At 40.2% G+C, this 17,095-nt stretch overlaps 1 protein-coding gene across 1 annotated transcript; it reads right to left on the bottom strand.

Moving 5' to 3' along the window:
- Nucleotides 1-7,787: 7,787 nt before the first annotated feature.
- Nucleotides 7,788-16,847, bottom strand: ogfr (opioid growth factor receptor). The gene is made up of 7 exons (XM_084098137.1): nt 16,610-16,847; nt 14,046-14,114; nt 13,884-13,965; nt 13,716-13,794; nt 12,094-12,160; nt 11,787-11,935; nt 7,788-9,530 (listed from the first exon to the last, which is right to left on the bottom strand). The coding sequence occupies exons 1-7, from the start codon at nt 16,712-16,714 to the stop codon at nt 8,582-8,584; spliced, it is 1,500 nt and encodes a 499-aa protein (XP_083954263.1). The 5' UTR covers nt 16,715-16,847; the 3' UTR covers nt 7,788-8,581.
- Nucleotides 16,848-17,095: the final 248 nt, after the last annotated feature.

Here is a 17,095-nt window from a genome sequence, read left to right as displayed (position 1 = left end):
AACTTTTGAGCTAAAATGTTGCAAATTGTTGCAATTACATCAGTGGGGTCAATTCAAAAAGGACTCAGACTGCAGGCAAATTAGATTTTTTTTTTTCCTCAAATTTGATTTTTACAGGTAGACTGTCTGCACTATTAATTGCAAGTGATCAAATAAGATGTGTCCAGAAATAACCAACCTATCTGCATCGTTTGCTTTGGTAACGCTGTAATACCCACATATGTGAAAGACTTTCAAAACGGATGCAGAAAAATGGAGGTGCATCATCTCGCTCTCCAAATAAGGCTACATTCACACTGTCAGTCCAAATCCAATAATTTGTGTTTTCTATTCGAATCTGATCTAAAATTATTGACGTCCACACTGTGTATCAGATCCGATTTGTGTGTACATGCAGCTCTTTCGTTTTCTGGAATATCTGCAATGGTTTCAATGCACTGTAAAACCCAACAAGTTAAGCTAACTTATTACATGTGAGGAAACCGATTGCCTCAATTCAATTAAGTTTATAAAAACAATAGTTATGAGTACTCTGAACTTATTTCAGTTGAGTTTACTAAAAGTAGATATACATTGCAGTCAATAAATTAAGTGATTAATTAAGTGATTATTGAGCATTAGTGATTAACACCTGCTGTTAACGAGCAGAATCAATGAAGGAAAGAGAAACACAAGAACTACAACTGACTTCCAACCACAGCCTTAGATGAAATCAACTCAAGATAAAAGATGTTTAAATCTCTAAAGATCTCAGCAGAGGAGGATTAAACCACTACACAAACAGCATTACCAGCTTCACTTATTACTAAACAGTTTGACTTTTGTCATGCGTCTACAGAAGTTGTTATTGAGAATGAACAGAGGGTTAGATGATAATGATTTATTGAGTTTCATTTAAAGACACCATGATAGTGATCCGTGTTTGCTTTAGTTGGGCTCTTGACCCTTGACTTTATAACACCAGTTTTTCCTCTGGCTGCTGTAACTGAGTGTTTATAAAACACATTTGTTATGGCACATATGCCAAAAGAAAATATGAGCATGTGGTTGTGTTAAGATGATAAAAATCATCATTTAGTGACTTGATTCTCTGATCATTCCCAGAGCCTAATCTCTGATTAGACAGGTGATGTATTACTTGTATTATTCATTATAGTATAACTGATTCTGCTGTAAGGCCCATTGTTGTGATAATCAGATTTTAAAAACCTCTATGGTATTATGTTGACTTACACAGTAATCAAGAATCAGCATATGAATCTCAACAATGGTGACCATTAAAAAATGATTTATGCCGCAATGCATGCTGGGAGCCATGGATAAGTTTTGTATTATGCTAGTACCCAGCATGCATCATTTTTTAATGGTCACCATTGTTGAGATTCATATGCTGATTCTTGATGTCTGTGTGAGTCTTAATAATGCAATACCTTTTCTGTGAAACTTTTTGTGCACAACTATTTGTAAAATCCTTCATATTATCTGATGGTCACAACATGGCTAGCTCTTATGCTGAAGAATCACAGTTTTGAGTAAAACTAATATGATGCCCTTTTAATCAGAGATCAGACTCTGAATGAAATCAGTGAATCAAGCCACTAAATGATGATTGTCATCATCAGTCCTTCACCATCAACACCCGATCAGACTTTTCCTTGTCTTTTGTGCCATAACAAATATGTTTTTTAAACACTCAATTATAGCAGCCAAAGAAAATCTTAAGTGCAAAAGTCAAGGGTCAAGAGCTCAACTAAAGTAAACGCGGATCTCCATCATGGTGACCTTAAATGAAACTCAAATCATCAACTTCTAAACCTTTGCTAATTCTAATAAGAACTTCTGTAGACGAATGGCAGTAATAAAGTCAAAGTGGTTAATAAGTGAAGCTTGTAATGCTGTTTGTGGAGTTGTTTAGTCCTCCTCTGCTGAGATCTTGAGATATTTAATGTCTTCTTTTATCTCCAGTTGATTTTGCTGTGGCTGAAGTCAGTTGTAGTTCTTGTGTTTCTCTTTCCTTCAGTGATTCTGCTTGTTAACAGCAGGTGCTCATCACTAATGCTCAATCATCACTTTATTATTCACTTAATTATACAATTATCATTCTGGGATCTAGAAATGTTCTATAACTCATTCAGTTTGAGCTCTGTTTCAGTCATTCAAGTTTCGGTAATATTTGAGTGCTGTGAACTCAATTGTATTTAGTTAATATTACTGTTAGGTTTTACAGTGTGCCCATGGTATGTGGTGTTCATGGTGCCTTTCAAAAATTTTTACATTATCATAAAACAGGCAAAACCTATTTTATTTAAATAACCTATAATTTATCATGTAAAGGACCACAGCTCAATATATGTTTACCTTGCTTATGGTTACATTAAGTGCTTATGTTATTAGATACTGGGGTTTCACTTTATTTTGATGGTCCCTTTAACACATTCTGTTGACTATAAGTAACGCTGCACCTACGTGTCTACTAACTCTCATTAGAGTGTTAGTTAAGTATTAATAGACTGGTAGGGTTAGGGTTAGAATAAGTTGACATGTAGTTGCAAAATTACTTATAGTCAGTAGAGTTTCTGCTGGAGGAACATCACAATAAAGTGTTTGCAAATATTAAGCAGACAGTCTACTTATACTCCAGTAAAAGTTAGTTGACATATAGTTGCAAAGTTACTTATAGTCAACAGCATGTTCAAAAGGGACCATCAAAATAAAGTGTTACCGATACTGGTGAGATCTATGTTAAAAGAAACTATATGTTAAATATAATAGAGATTTCAGGCAGCTGTAAATAAACTTTTAAGTGTTCAATGTTTGCTTCATATTGTAGCATTTGAAAATAAGTGATTTTTATTTTACTTTAAAACATTTTTATTTTGCATTTTAGATATATCAAAATTTACAGTCAAACAGTCAAAACTACAGTTCCCAAAGACCTTCCAAGGCGGAGTCCAGCGGAGCTTCTGTGCTGACTGGTACAAAAATCATCCATGGCTTGAATACTCACAGACAAGAGATGCCTGCTACTGTTTTGCTTGTAGACACTTTTCTCTCCCTGATACTCCAAAGTGTGTTTTTACCTCCTTTGAGGGAACAGTAATTGGAAGAAGGCTACATTTAAAGATAGTGGGTTTTCTTCTCATGCCAAATCTGAGAAATCTGAGCAATGGTAGTTTGAACATGGGCAAAGAACAAAAAGATGCGAGACAAAAATACCTCACTGTTGGGTGTCATGGATGAACATTACCAGAAAAAGGTAACAGAAAATCAGAAATACATCAAAACTCTGGCTGAAATTCCTGTCTGCTTTTGAAAATCGAGCTCAGCGGAGTCACTGCGAGTCTCCAGACTCAGACAGGCGAGGTGTTTTTTTAGCCATGTTAGGTTTTGTTGGGCGACCATGATCCCACTGTTAAAATAAGATTTGAACAGCAACCTCCTAAACCATCCAGAATGAAATACTGGCTTGTTTGGCAGGAATGGTAAAAGAGGAAATCATGCAGGAAGTTAAAGAGAGTGGTCAATTTTCTGTCATCGTAGATGAAACTAAAGATGTTCAGAAAAAAGAGCAAATGTCAATTGTCCTGAGATACTATTTCAATGGTCTGATTTGTGAGAGCTTTCTAAAATGTCAAGAGGCAGAAAAGCTGGATGCGGCTGGGTTAACTGAGAAAATAATTGGCTGCTTGGAAAAGTATGGTTTGGAGTACAAGACAAATCTGGTAGGTCAGGGGTATGATGGGGCAGCTGTAATGAGTGGGGCCAGTTCAGGTGTCCAAGCAAGAATTAAAGCAGTGGCCAAGCATGCATTTTATGTGCACTGCAGTGCACACCATCTCAACCTGGTCATAGTAGATGCCATCAAACGTGTGCCTGATGCTGGCAATCTCTTTTCTTTGTTGGAAAGACTTTGTGTCTTTTTGTCTGGATCTTTCATCCATCAGAAATGGCTTGAAGTGCAGCGGAACATGTATGATGGTGTATCAAGGGAGCTCCAGCAACTTAGTGATACACGCTGGGCTTGCAGACATGTAGCATGTTGCAGTGTCATGGATAGATTGCCTGCCCTGCTATCTTGCAAGTGCTTGAAGAGATCTCAGCTGAGAACAATCCTCAAAGAGCCAGCTGCCCAAAAAGGCCTTTCCCAGCAGCAGATCCAAGTAGTTAAGCGCTGGACATCGGAGGCTTTCAGGATTCGATCAAATTGCTCCCACATCAAAAAAGCTCAACAAACACTCCTCAGCTAAATTCTTTAACACCAGCTTGTTCCCATACATCCAAACCTACAGGCCCACCTGATCCACTTTTAACTTCATCAATCCACTAAATAGATTTATTTTCATTCTCACTGCCGCAGCAGCATCCACCCACTCGCACATGCAGGAACCAACTTCACTATTGACTGCAGAAACAGCAGTACTCCCTCAGCTCCCACAGAAGTGCCGTTTCTCCATCCAAAGAGCTGGCACGGCTGCAGCAGTATTATCTCCTCTGCTCCCGCAGGAGCTCAGTTACTCCATCCCAGTGGCGGCGGGTGGGTTTTAAAATAGAGGAGGCACACAAAATTTTAGCGGTCTCATTTTTTACTACTTTAAAATGGCTTTTATGGTCACTTATATACCTGAATATTTATAGAAAACAGCACAGAAATCAAGACAATACAAATATAAGTTACCTCACCTAGTCCTACCCTATCACTTGAAGCAAAATAGCCATCCTTCTGTCCTTTTAAATGTCAAAAGAGCGTGTTAAAAGAGCACATTTGGACGTTTAGTGAAGCTGATTGCTGTAGCCTATATCCAACTTAGGCAGGGGGTCTTTGTAGCTGTTGTTTGAATAGTAGTTTAGTCAATTTGTTTGCAATCAAATATTCAATATCTCTACTCTCCATAGTTACATCAGCAGTAGCAGTTCAAACTAATATCACGTAATCTACGTCTTGTCGATGATTGGCTGATATACCAAGGGAAGCAAGCCTCCTCTACCATGTTACTTTTCTCAACATTCCAGGCACAAGTCTCCGGCTATGGATTTGCCTCTCCCTCCCTTTCTCTATCCCCTCAGATTCGCTTTTCGCAGATTCGGCACATTCTGGGAAGAAGTGCGTGGTGTTTACATTTACAGAGGTGAAATTACAAACCAGAAATACACTTTTATATAATTTTGAGTAGGCTGTGCCTCCCCTGACGAGCCGCACTGCTCCATCCAAACTTACTCCACTGCCGCAGCCGTGTTATCTCTAACACTCCAGCAGGAGCTCAGCTCTGCGTCCAGCTTATCTTTTGGATAGTTGGGAAACGCAAGCCGGAAAGCAAGTTTGCTGCAGCAGTGTCATCTCCACTCCCGCAAGAGCTTCGCTTCTCCGTATAACCCTGACATCACCTCTCCTGCTCCCGCAAGAGCTCACCTATGTGCAACCTCCCACAGCCGACTACCAGTGAGGCTCACCCTCCTGATGCCACGACCATCAAACTCTCACCCGATGACACAAGAAGCCCTCCCGATCCAATGAACCGCCTTCCTACGATTGGCACACTTTCAGCTTTGTGCTTGGTAAGTTTTTAGGGGGCTATCAACATCATTTTCTGGCTGCTGTCACACGTTAGTTGGGGAGTACTCTGAGTTCAGGCCAGATACCGAGCTCGGAGCCCTCCTCTCAGACAGCACGCCAAATACACATACCATTTATTCTTTCTGACTTGTGACTGACTTGAACTTGTGAAATTATGTTTTACATTTAAATGATCTATCCAATCAACTCATCATCAGTAATTACCACATCTATCCTATCAGCATGAGAGGAAGCCTATATATATACACAGTTTTCAGCATCACCACCCCGACTCCTCACTCTCGGCTTGTTCCTACAAAAGCCAGGAATACGGGCAGATACTCTGGGTTTGGGCCAAATACCTCAAATAGCTCTGAACCCTGCTCTCAGACAGCACGCCAAATACACATACCATTTATTCTATCTGACTTATTTATAAGTCACAAGTGGAAAACATTAAAGACAGCTGTCAATCATCTCATCCCAGCAATTTCCCCCCAAGGTCAGACCGTGCACTGCCAAGAGCTACATCTCAGACTCTACAGGCCTCAGTTAACAGGTTAAAAGTTAAAGTTCATGACAGTACAATTAGAAAAAGACTGAACAAGTATGGCATGTTTGGAAGGGTTGCCGGAAGAAAGCCTCTTCTCTCTAGAAAGAACATGGCAGCACGGCTTAGAATTGCAAAGTTACAAGACTTCTGGATTAATGTCCTTTGGACAGATGAGACCAAAGTGGAGATGTTTAGCCATAATGCATAGCGCCAAGTAAGGCGAAAACTAAACACAGCATATCAGCAAAAACACCTCATACCAACTGTCCATCACGCTAATGGAGGGGTGATGATGTGGGCTTGTTTTGCAGCCACAGGACCCGGGCACCTTCAGTCATTGAGTCGACCATGAACTCTTCTGCATACCAATGTATTCTAGAGTCAAACGTGAGGCCGTCTGTTCGACAGCTAAAGCTTGCCGAACCTGGGCCATTCAACAGGACAATGATCCCAAGCACACCAGCAAATCTACACCCGGCCCAGTCAAAGTCCAGACCTCAACCCTACTGACATGTTGCTGCGGGACCTTAAGAGAGCTGTGCATAAACAGATGCCCGCAAACCTCAATGAACTGGGAGTATTATAGAGAGCAAGGTTATCTTGCCCTGATCTCTTTATCTTTATGTACACAATAATAATCTTTACATTGTAATCCTTTTATGTACTGATGCGTAAAACCATACATTTTTTTTAGAGGGTGTACTTTCTTTTTCACATGAATGTAGAACATATTTTTTAGTGCTTACAAAGTAAGTACCTACTCTAGAGAGTATGCATTGTAAACTGAGTCTCAGGGAGTCACTTGCTTCAAAAAAGTATCATCATTCCTTTTTTTTTCAACCATTAAGTTTCCATAATAAAATTGTTACATTTAAAACATTAATATCATAATATTAATGCAATTATAATTGCAGTGTAAATGCATTTATGGCACCTGTGAAAATAAATGTAAATCCCGCTTTAGATGCAGCTTCTGTGTCACTTCTGCAGAGCAAAGCTGGATTCTGTAGGTAAGGCTCAGTCCAGCCCTATATTATACCATGGCACTAAATATATTCATATACCACACTATTTATTACCATAATTTTAAAGTACTAATACAAAGAACTATATTACCATCATGCATGTTTCATAAACGAAGATAATAATATTTTATAAAATGAGTGACTATTTATATTTACAAATTTTCATTCATTTCAGTCATCAAACCATATTGTCAGTTTCTACATAGAAACTGCATTCATCATACTATGTAGTCTACCTTATACTTCCAAAGGCTGATAGGCAAAGAAACAAAACCTTATTATTTCAGTGAGAGACGGTGAGCGCTGGGAAAATAGCCAAGCGGCAGCGATCCTTCACAATCACTAGCATGATGTTCACATTTTCTGCATGAGCTACAAAACACTCCTAACTACAGTTGTGTCTCCTTTTCCTCATGATTCGCTTGACCTCAGGAGACTTGACAGATCTGAAACCTTATTAAATTGGAAAAGGATTAGTGCTCAGTTTTAAAGAACAGAAAATGTACAAAACATACACCTTTCCCTTATTATTAATGAAATGCAGAAATGAAAGTATAAGCCAAGTGAAAGTACACTTTAATTATTACTTTAAAAAGCATATAATCATGTGTGCAGAAAACAGGATAAATTTGTTTTAAAGCAACAAAAGAACAATATATGAACGGTAACATTAGTTTTATTATTATTATTATTCTAGAATATTTCATTTAAGGTCACGTGGAAAAAGGTAAAAAGCTTTAATTTTAAGTTGGGAGTTGATGCATGTGCTGAACATACAGAGAGTCTCTAAGGAACTGATTTATACAAACTCTGGTCATAGAGATTATTTAGTTATTAATGATTCTATTTTATATCATTGCAGATTTAAAACATTTTTGAACTTGGCCATTTCCATTAGCTTCATAAAAGACAAGCCCCTTCATCAGAGTTCAGGGCTGCATTTCCCAGAAGACCCAGAAGCCTAAATTGCCATCAATGGTCCCTACAATCAACTTAGCTCGCGGTGCTTTTGAGAAAAACAGCCCAGAGTAATCAACAAAACATGTTTTGGGACAACATCAGCAGAAATACAGCACATCTGCTCAAAAACAGTATCCGAACCAAATGTATTCACTATGGAAATATTTATCAATAGTTGTTTATTAGTTGAATGTAAAAATGACATTCTTCTTTCACAGTTTCAGTTAAAAAACAAATCTTGGGGAAAAACTGAATCTGAGAGCATGGACAAATCAACGTTCAGCCAAGAATAAACCAGCTATAAGAAGACCCTGCCACTGCAGGTTACGATAACATTCCCGTTAACTGAACTGATACACAGACAACACAAGCCTTTTGAATGAACCCCCTCTTTAGAAAACAACAGGTCAAATCATCATCTCATCTTATAATAAGTTTATAAAGTGTCCATTTTCAGTGCGTTATCATTATATTCAGGAATTCATGGGTGAGCTATGAACTCATGTCCACCATATCCATTGGCTCTTCCTTCTCTGATCCGTTTGATTGGTTGCCGTTTATTCCATTGTTCTGGTGTTCTCCTGCTGGGCCGCAGTCCGGCCCGGGACCCTTCTCAGACGGTGCCGGGGAGCTGTGTTTAGGGCTGTCAGTCACTGTCCTGTCCGCACTCGTCCCTGAGGCGGTCTCCTCAAGCTCCTTCTGCGAGTCGGCCGGACTGTCCATCTCATCCCGAGAGTCGTCGCAGTCGCTCGATCCCGCAGTAGATCCAGCGACACATTCCCAGAGGGGGTTCGAGACCTCTTCTACTCTCTCGGCTGTTTGAGTGACTTCAGGAAGCTTTCCTCCTTCAGCACTGCTTGGTTCAAGGCTAACGATCTCTCCGTTGTTAGCACTGGTGTCATTATTGAGCGGTAACTCTACAGGAGGAGCATCTGGACTTGGCTCATGATCTTCTGGTGAGCCCTCAGAGGGTTTCTCAGAGTCATCTCTCATTACGGAGTCACCGTCGCCTTGCTTCTTTGCATCTGTACCGTCGCCCACTGGCTTGCTGTGTTTGGGCTCGCTTGCGTCTTCTCCATCCTTGTGTTTGTATCGTGAATGACCTTCGTCAGTGGTTGCGCTCTCTCCGCTGCCAGCTAAAGAGTTCTGTCGCTTCTCGGACTTCTTCTTGAAGCGTTTTTGGATTTTTCTGGGGCACCACACAAACTTGTCTTTGGGCTCAAAGTGCTGGAAGGCGAAGCGGACCAGCTTCCTGCGCTCACGCTTGTCCCGCACGGCGAACAGAAAGTAGTCGAGTACGCTGCGTTTAACGCCGCTGAGGGTCTTCCTGACCAGGGTCTCCTCGAGGAAAAAGCGCACAAGAGGGGCTTGGAAATGCTCAAACCCCAGCTCTCCCAGGCTCTTGAGGATCCGGGTGATCCGCAGATTATTGTGCATGTTTCTGAAAGCAAATATTACATTATTTTTCAGTTATGTGTGAAATAAAGACACAATCACAAAAAAAGAGAGAAAAATCAGTCAGTTACAGTTACACCCTTTAAGCCCACTTGTAGTTTTGAAATATAACTATTATTATTTATTTTGTAGAAAATGCATGTTTGTTACTGTCATTTCATTTCTGATTTGGAGCCGACTTAATTGCTTTTGTCTGAGTCACTTTGCTGTCTAAAAAGACAAAAACACTGGTTTAGTATTAATAAAAAATAAAAAAAAGTTAAAAATAAGAGATTAATAAATCTGTTGCAACCTGATACGACTTTGTATCTTGATATTTTAAAGATGAATTGAAAAATGAATTGATTTCATTAGGCATTGCCTGAGTGATGCTCACAAACATAAGCAATAAACAAATATTACTAAAAGCTGTTGATAGCCACATTAAAAAAAATCAGCCAAATTACCTTTTTGTCAAGTGGGCTTATTAGGAACAGCTCAATTGACTCACATTCGATTTATATCTATAAGAAAACATGGAAAACTTGCAGAACTAAGAGGGTCAATTTATTGAAATTGTGAAGTACATTTAAACATGAGACCTGTGTCTTTATACTCCAGCTCAGCATTTCAATAGTTTTATTTAGTGTGCTGGAATTGCAAACCAGAGTTAATAATAATTAAAAAGCAGCAGCGTAATAGCCATTACAGCAGTGGTGCCAAACTCAGTCCTGCAGAGTTCAGCTTCAACCCTAATTAAACACACATGATCAAGCTAATCAAGTCCTTCAGGATTATCTGAACACTACAGGGTTGAAACATTTAATCCATGTTTCATGCCCTTCCCCTCGCTTTCTTCATTATCTTTGCATGGTGTGTGTTTTTGCAGTAATTTTGTGGTAAATAGCAAAACAGTACCACATATCCCCCAAAACACAGCATAAATGTATAGTTGAGAAGTAAATAAAAAAAAATAAAAAAACGATATATCATTTGTATTAAAAAAAAATTGTATATTTTTCCCCACTCGCTCTGTAAATGTGTGGCGTCTGACCGGACCCCACAGACCTGAGTGTAGTGGGGAAATGAGGACTGTATGAGGGTCACGGTAGCGACACATACACTAGAGTTGTGTGGGGTGGGGGTCTGCTGTGACGTCACAGTCGTGTTGCATTGTGGTCGATGGATCTGCCTGAAGTGCAGACTTGCTCCCTCAAATCGAGGGTCTGTCCAAATACACTTCCCTTGAGGTTGAACGCTCTTCAAAATGGCGGTGGGTATTCCCCGAGGGGACGTTCAGCACCAGAGGAGTTAAACGCAGCCCAGTTACATGTGTGTGTGGGAGCAGGGGTGAAACTAAACTCAGCAGGACTGTGGCACCGATACACGCTGATGCTAAACAATGAGAAGTAAAAGGATGCCTTATGCCTTAACATTAGTATCACAGCCTTCCTCTTCCTCGTCAGTCACATGGATATAAATAGCTTATTTAAAAATGGCTGTAAGCCCTCAGTATACCAGCCTATGGGCCAGATTTACTAAACAGGACAAATTAGCGCGAGCGCAATTCCACAAAAGCACAGATGGGAGTGGAGAACGATGATCTACTGACACATTACAGAACAGACGCAGTCAAATCATTTACATAATGACCAACGCAATCTACCAGTTTAATCTAGTTTAAACGTCTGGTTTAAGACGTGCTGGTAAATAATGGCGCAAACACCAGTAAATCACCTTGCGTGATTAATTTAATTACTCTCCTCCTTAAATACTGAGTCTGAAAGGAAAACTTCTACAAATGCATATGTAATAAGGTCAGCCGCAAAAGTAACCCTGTCCACGCCTTTCCAGCGCTAGTTTTACACTGCGTGTCTTTAGTAGTTTAACGCCTAAAGAGGGTTTGCGCTGGAGCTGTCAGTAAATCTGGCCCTAAATCTGTTAAGGGGTCATATGAAGCTCTTTAATGTTTTCCTGTTCCTTTAGTGTGTAATGTCTCTGTTTGTGCCAGTGTAAGATCTGTAAAGTTACTAAGCTCATAGTCTCCACACAGGGATGTATCCAGACCTGTCTAAAGTATTGAATGGTCATTGGTCAGCTTTGTCTTGGATATCGGTTATAGTCATTGAAAATGTAAAAAAAAAACATTGACTACTAATCAACACCTGAGACAATATCTTCACGACTGACAACTGCACAAAACAGAGATCTAATGCAGATTAAGTCCAGGGTTTGAGCTGGTCCAAGGTCTCAGGATCCTCACCTCTCCAGATTGGCGAACCGCTCCCTCCAGTTCTCGGCGCGCTTCACCTCCCCAGTGTCTCTGTTGAGCAGCTGTAGACCGTAGAAGCCGAGCATGAGCTCGTAGGAATCCAGGAGACGACTCTTAGCTTCCTCGCTCTCCCTGAATGCCTGCGGACAACGGGACGAGAGACACAGCTTCACACAGTCCAGTACACACACACACACACACACACACACACACACACACACACACACACACACACACACAGGAGGATCGTCTGGAGTCTCTGCTACCGTGTTCACCAGCGCTTCACTCTAAGACTCACTTGGATCTCTTTCTTGGTGAGCTCTGCTGCCATGTAGTTCACGCCCGGCTCCCGCAGAGGAAACAACCTATGAGCAACACAGACCCGCTTTTACAGAGCACTTCGTCTGCACACTTTTCCAGATCACAAATCTACGGTGGCCGAGAAGTGCAAAACAAACCACAATTCCCAAAACAAAACAACAAATTTATAAACGCAATGGAAAGAATAAAATCAATTGAACAAGTTAGAAAGCACGAAACATGCGACTTTCTCCTCCAGTCTGCTGTACCTTCTGCAAGTCTCGATTGGCAGATGTCTCGTCCAATCAGCGGCCAGTATTCCATTCGCCACATACACCTTTTCCATTTTGTCTGACTTGTCGTTGTGTTTTCTGATTTGTTATTTTGTTTTGGGAAATGTTGTTGTGTTTTCATTGCCTTTATAATTTGTTGTTTTGTTTTTAGATTTGTGATTTGTTTTGCACTTCTGGGCCACCGTACAAATCCCATCAAACCCTGCTAATCAAGTCAAGTCAAGTTTATTTATATATCGCTTTTCACAATGCAGATTGTATCAAAGCAGCTTCACAGTATTAAATTAAAACAATACATCAATGTTTGTTTCTAGTGGAAAACGTCCACGTTTGGTAATGCTGATCAATAGTATTGTTGATTGATTAATTAAATTAAATATCCCCAAATATCCCCAACTGAGCAAGCCAAAGGCAACAGTGGCAAGGAACCGAAAAACTCCATCAGGTGACCTAATGGAGAAAAAAAAAAACCTTGGGAGAACCCAGGCTCAGTCGGGGGCCAGTTCTCCTCTGGCATTTATGAACTAGAGGCCGGATTTAACTGTAAGATTAAAAGTATTATATGAATGCCTGGCTGAAGAGATGCGTCTTTAATCTAGTTTTAAACTGGGAGAGCGAGTCTGAGCAACGAACAGTATCAGGAAGGCTATTCCAGAGTGTTGGAGCTAAATGTGAAAATGCTCTCCCTCCTTTGGTGGATCTGGATATCCTAGGTATGACCAAAAGCCTAGAATTTAGTGATTTTAAAGAGCGCAATGGATTATAGGGCGATAGAAGATCCGTTAAATAGACTGGAGCTAAGCCGTTTAGGGCTTTATAAGTCAGTAGTAATACCTTGTAATTAATACGGAACTTTATAGGTAACCAATGTCGTGATGATAAAATTGGTGTTATATGATCATATTTTCTTGATCTAGTAAGAACTCTAGCGGCTGCATTTTGAACTAACTGTAGCTTGTTTATTGAGGATGCAGGACAACCGGCTAATAAAGCATTACAGTAATCTAGTCTCGAGGTCATGAATGCATGAACTAACTTTTCTGCATCAGAAACTGATAGCATATTACGTAGCTTAGCAATGTTTCTAAGGTGGAAAAAGGCTGTTCTTTTAACATATGAAATATGATTTTCAAAAGACAGGTTGCAGTCTAATATAACACCCAGGTCTTTTACTGTAGAGGATAAAGTAACAGGACATCCTACTATGTTAAAGTTGTAATGTGAGAGGTTTTGTGGGCGGTTTTTTGAACCGATGATTAGTACCTCTGTCTTGTCTGGATTTAAAAAAAAAAAAAAATCAAGATCAGGTTAAAGAGGTGCTTCTTACCACTGAATGTAGGAATGAACTCGCTCCAGTCTTTTGTAATCCGTCCTCCACTCGGTGTGAAACGCCTCGATGGACACATCTAAAGCACAACACAAGAGCTCAGATGAAGAGCAACACACCTTCACTTTGGGACTCGCTATCGCAGCTCAAGAGGAAGCAGAGACGTACCATCAGGCGAAGACTTGATTTCATTTAGATAGAACTTTAGATTGGTCATTCGTTCTTCTGGGCATTCCTCTTCATTGATATTCTGTAAAGAGATGAAGAGAGATCATCACATCAATCAGGTCAGCTTTACGAGTTTAAAGTGCACTTCTGGTGGACTCTTACTGGATATCCATGTCTGTAGTTCTGCATGTCCTTGGCGGCTCTGAGGTTTCTGGAGGAAGAGTTGGACCACTGCAGAGATCAAAGGCCCAAACATTAGTTTCAGCTCCCTTTAATGGGCTGCATCCCAATTCCCAAACTATCCATGCTGGAGTGTGAGAACAGTGGTTCGACCGTTCCAAGTCTCTTGCATTTAACAACATCAAATATCAAAATATGATATTACTCAAAATGTGGTTATTATTATGACTATCCCTGTAGTTCCCTGTAGCCAATCACATTTTGCAAACCCTTTTCAATTATTACAATCCAAAAAGTGGACGCAGCTTTAAACAGAAGCTCATCTGTTTACATCCTGCACTGCCAATGGAAATGTAAATCTTATAGATGCATTAAGACATTAAATAAAATAAACACTGAAAGTAGTAAATGGAATAAAATATAGTCGCAAGCAGCATTGGTGTACAACTGCCATGTCAATGCATGTAAAGGTCAACAGTCCTGAATCTCCACTAATACTGATTTGATAAAGCAACTTAAAAATACAAAAATACATGACTTTCCAAAAGGGACAATGACTGACTTCAGAAGGACATCAGGCAACGTTCAGCCACTGATGAGAAACAAGGTCTTCAAACGACGTCTCATAATGCTGTCCCTCGGGAGGAGCATCAGAAGCTCATGACGTGTGTCCCGTTGTCTTCGTGCTTACAAGATATAGGCCACCCAAAAATATCTGCTGGATGATTAAATTAAGCTAATAGCAGCTGGAATTGAATTTGGTCGCTGGAAGCTATTTTTTGTTGTTATTCATAGCTTGATTTTGCCTATAGAAGATACACATCAAACTTTGCCTATAGAAGATACACATCAAACTTTGCCTATAGAAGATACACATCAAATTTCACTTTCCATGATCAAACGGTTGCAGATGTATGAGTTTTTAGTTGCCCTTACGGGAAGAAGTCCTGCATGCGTGTCATTACGTACGGTCATGCTGGGAAGGTCCCAGACGGGCACCAGTTTGGGCAAGTTTAGGATCTTTTACTACAGATCGCAGACACCCAACAATACAGGTTGGACCCCTAAAAATAATGTTACAAATTAAATTTAATTCAAAGTGTTTCGAAGTGGGTTTTTTTGGACTACTATTGTCCGCAACCAACAGCACCACACTAATTTTTGAGTAGCTTGTGTTGGTTTTCTATTGACTTTTTCAATTCCAGAGAAATGAGTTACAAAAGAAGTGGCAGGCCAACGCCGCCACAGCAGTTTAACATGTATGAACCAAAGAGTGAAGTAATAATGAATTTTCTTCTATTGAAACATTTTCTATTGAAATACAGGACATGCTGAACTTTTTTAGGCCGCAGCCTTTGGCTTAAATCACAGCTGTGAACTGTGTTTTGCTACTTGAAATGTGTTTCTTTAACACAATGACATTGTTGTAGTGTCTTACTCCAAATCAAATCAAATCAAGTATATTTGTATAGCGCTTTTCACAATACAGATTGTATCAAAGCAGCTTCACAGTATTAAATTAAAATAATACAACAAGGTTTGTTTCTAGTGGAATTTATTGATTGATAAAATAAAATTAAATATCCCCAAAATATCCCCAAAAGTACTCCACTTGAAGGTGTCCGTCATCAGTGTCGTAGACTCGTACTCTCCTGCAACTATTCATTCATACATATTCAGGACTGTTTCAAGGCCATATGATATCTGAGCCTAATCTAAAGCGCGGAGACACAGGGATAGTGTAAATGTGTTGTGACACACACACACCCTGATAGAAACATTCCTCCACAACACCACCTCTATTTAGTTTTATGTAAATTAAAATTATGCTTTTATAACACAATTGTTGAGCTATATATCATCAAAGCTTAGTTAGGTTAAGTTAATTAAGTTAGGTTGTAGATTGTGAATGCGCTGAAGCACAAGACTGCAATTGGTCATTTCTAATATTCTCACCATTTTAAAAAGCAGGTGCACAAGATTAAAATACCATGAATGAACCAATAACTGACTTTAGCCTAGGCCGTATTCCACGTACATTCCCATTAAAAACTGAGACGTATAGTCGCATACAGTCCGTTCTAAAAACCTAGTATATTTATCATTATTGCTCATCCTTATGATAATAGTGTGGTTTTGAAGAACTGAACTGAAAGTGTTTTCATCTGCGGCCCAGCAGATGACGTGCAGATCGGCGGCGAGTGACGTACTTCCGGTCAGCAGAGCTTACGTTAAATAACTAGCTAACATGCTATTCTACAAAACACACGCAAACAATAAAAGTAATCCTACTGCAAATAAATAACCTGTCAAAATGGTTTATTTAGACACTTCCCGCTAGTGCTCGTTTCAGAGGAAAAGGTGCGCGTGGAGGTTTCGGCGCGCCTGACGTCAACACAGATAACGTTATACACTAGATGAAACACACCGCCCAATGGACAATATAGAATAAAACAGTGGTTCACAGATGAGTGTGTGTGTGTGTGTGTGAGAGAGAGAGAGAGAGAGAGAGAGAGAGAGAGAGAGAGAGAGAGAGAGAGACATACGAATGCGGGCCGCGTTTTCTTGCTGCGGCCGGTGTTTTCCAGCTCGTCCCCGTCGCTCTCCGTGTCCCAGGTGGAGTCATATTCACACACCAGATCGTCGTCCATCCCTACAGGTCATATGAGTGATGATGCATGTAATGAAAGCCCTGGGGTTTGATGAGAGTCCGCACGGCTCCATTGGATGTGCAGATGATGATGTCCGCGCGCGCGCTGCTCGCTCACTGACTGCGCTCGTCATCACTCACGCCCGCGCGCTGCTCGTCACAGAAGCCCTGTATGCTGAGTGTTATACAGTGACCTTCTTTTGCTGTTGTTGTTATCATTATTACATGGGTGTCATCAAACTCACAAGCACTCATGCTCCTCTTATCACCAGTATTTGGGGTCAATAAAAGAGAGCACGTGGTAATTCCAAAGACCAGAGGTCTATAAAATGCATGGACAATAAAAACCACAGGTAATATAATATTAAGGAATAAGAATCAA

Source organism: Abramis brama (assembly GCF_963993115.1).
Source record: "Abramis brama genome assembly, chromosome: 22".
Lineage (NCBI taxonomy): Eukaryota > Metazoa > Chordata > Actinopteri > Cypriniformes > Leuciscidae > Abramis > Abramis brama.
The sequence above is the reverse complement of the archived record's forward strand: the minus strand, read 5'-3'. Positions and strand labels throughout refer to the sequence as shown.

Coding starts and splice junctions, on each gene's coding strand:
- ogfr (XM_084098137.1), bottom strand. CDS start 16,714: ATGGACGACGATCTGGTGTGTGAATATGACTCCACCTGGGACACGGAG. Junction 14,115..16,609: donor AGAAAACGCGGCCCGCATTC/GTATGTCTCTCT, acceptor TGATCTCTGCAG/TGGTCCAACTCTTCCTCCAG. Junction 12,161..13,715: donor GTTCATTCCTACATTCAGTG/GTAAGAAGCACC, acceptor TGTTGCTCATAG/GTTGTTTCCTCTGCGGGAGC.